The sequence below is a fragment of the Sinocyclocheilus rhinocerous genome, unplaced genomic scaffold (genome assembly GCF_001515625.1).
Source record: "Sinocyclocheilus rhinocerous isolate Xijiao unplaced genomic scaffold, SAMN03320098_v1.1 scaffold650, whole genome shotgun sequence".
Lineage (NCBI taxonomy): Eukaryota > Metazoa > Chordata > Actinopteri > Cypriniformes > Cyprinidae > Sinocyclocheilus > Sinocyclocheilus rhinocerous.
This window is the reverse complement of record NW_015638019.1, coordinates 1,118,867-1,119,886: the sequence shown is the minus strand read 5'-3', so window position 1 is coordinate 1,119,886 and position 1,020 is coordinate 1,118,867. Positions and strand designations below refer to the sequence as shown.

At 36.8% G+C, this 1,020-nt stretch overlaps 1 protein-coding gene across 2 annotated transcripts in view; it reads left to right on the top strand.

The window, feature by feature from the left end:
• psme4b (proteasome activator subunit 4b) overlaps nucleotides 1-1,020 on the top strand; it is a 41,599-nt gene that overhangs the window by 24,703 nt on the left and 15,876 nt on the right. For both annotated transcript variants that reach the window (XM_016564507.1, XM_016564506.1), the window contains 2 exons: nucleotides 104-202; nucleotides 285-347. In XM_016564507.1, the coding sequence (XP_016419993.1) occupies nucleotides 104-202; nucleotides 285-347 (162 nt within the window). The remainder of the gene's footprint in view (nucleotides 1-103; nucleotides 203-284; nucleotides 348-1,020) is intronic.

Below are 1,020 nucleotides of genomic sequence, written 5' to 3'. Positions count from 1 at the left end.
GTCCGATGCCAATTTTGTAGACATCGCCCAACCCTAATTGGATCATAAAGCAATTATTAGGCATTAAAGTTTTGTGATTTATCAAGTTGTTTGTCTCCCTCAGATCATCAGTGACTTGATGCACTTCAGAGGTTCCCACAAACATGAGTTTGACTCTCGTTGGAAGAGTTTCACCTTGGTGAAGAAGTCGATGGAGAACAGGGTGTGTAGTTGGGCCTAAAAAATCTCCTGTGCCATTTATTTGAAATGTATAATTGTCTTATGAATCATCTTATTCTTTCCAGCTTCATGGGAAGAAACGGCACATCAGAGCTCTTCTGATTGACAGAGTTCTTCTTCAGCATGAGGTAGGAGCCAATGCTAATAGTTATTTGGCGCATAATAGATATTGTAGAGCTGTCACAATATCACATTTTCACGACATGATTTTCATGGCCAAAAGAATTCACAAGAACAATGTTGTCGTGATATCTATAGAACATTTGAAAAAATAAACAATGCTATCAGTCAAATTCTTCTTAAACGTTTGTGTTTTCTGTTGTTTGGCCAAATAGTCACACTAAATAGGATTATTTTTTAATCATGAAGGCAGAGGGAAATATGTAACCAAAAGTACAAAGCATATAAAAAACGTACTGCTGACTTGCTGCTGGGGTGTTTTTTTAAGCAATCCAAAAAACTCCCAGAATGGCTGGATAGCATTTTAGGGTATGGGTAGTTCAGTTAAATTTTATTTATATAGCACATTTAAAAATAACCATGGTTGACCAAAGTGCTTAACAGTGTCCGGAAAAACTCAGACAAAAACAAGACAAATACAGTAAAAACATCACAATGTCTCAGCTCAGCTTGAAATAAAAGCCAAGGAATACAGGTGTGTCTTAAGTAACGACTTAAAAATTTCAACAGTCTGATTAGTTCTTATGTGTACAGGTAAACTATTCCACAAATTAGGTGCCACCACTGAAAAAGCTCGGTCACCTTTATTTTTTAACCTGGCTCTCGGAACATCGAGGAGCA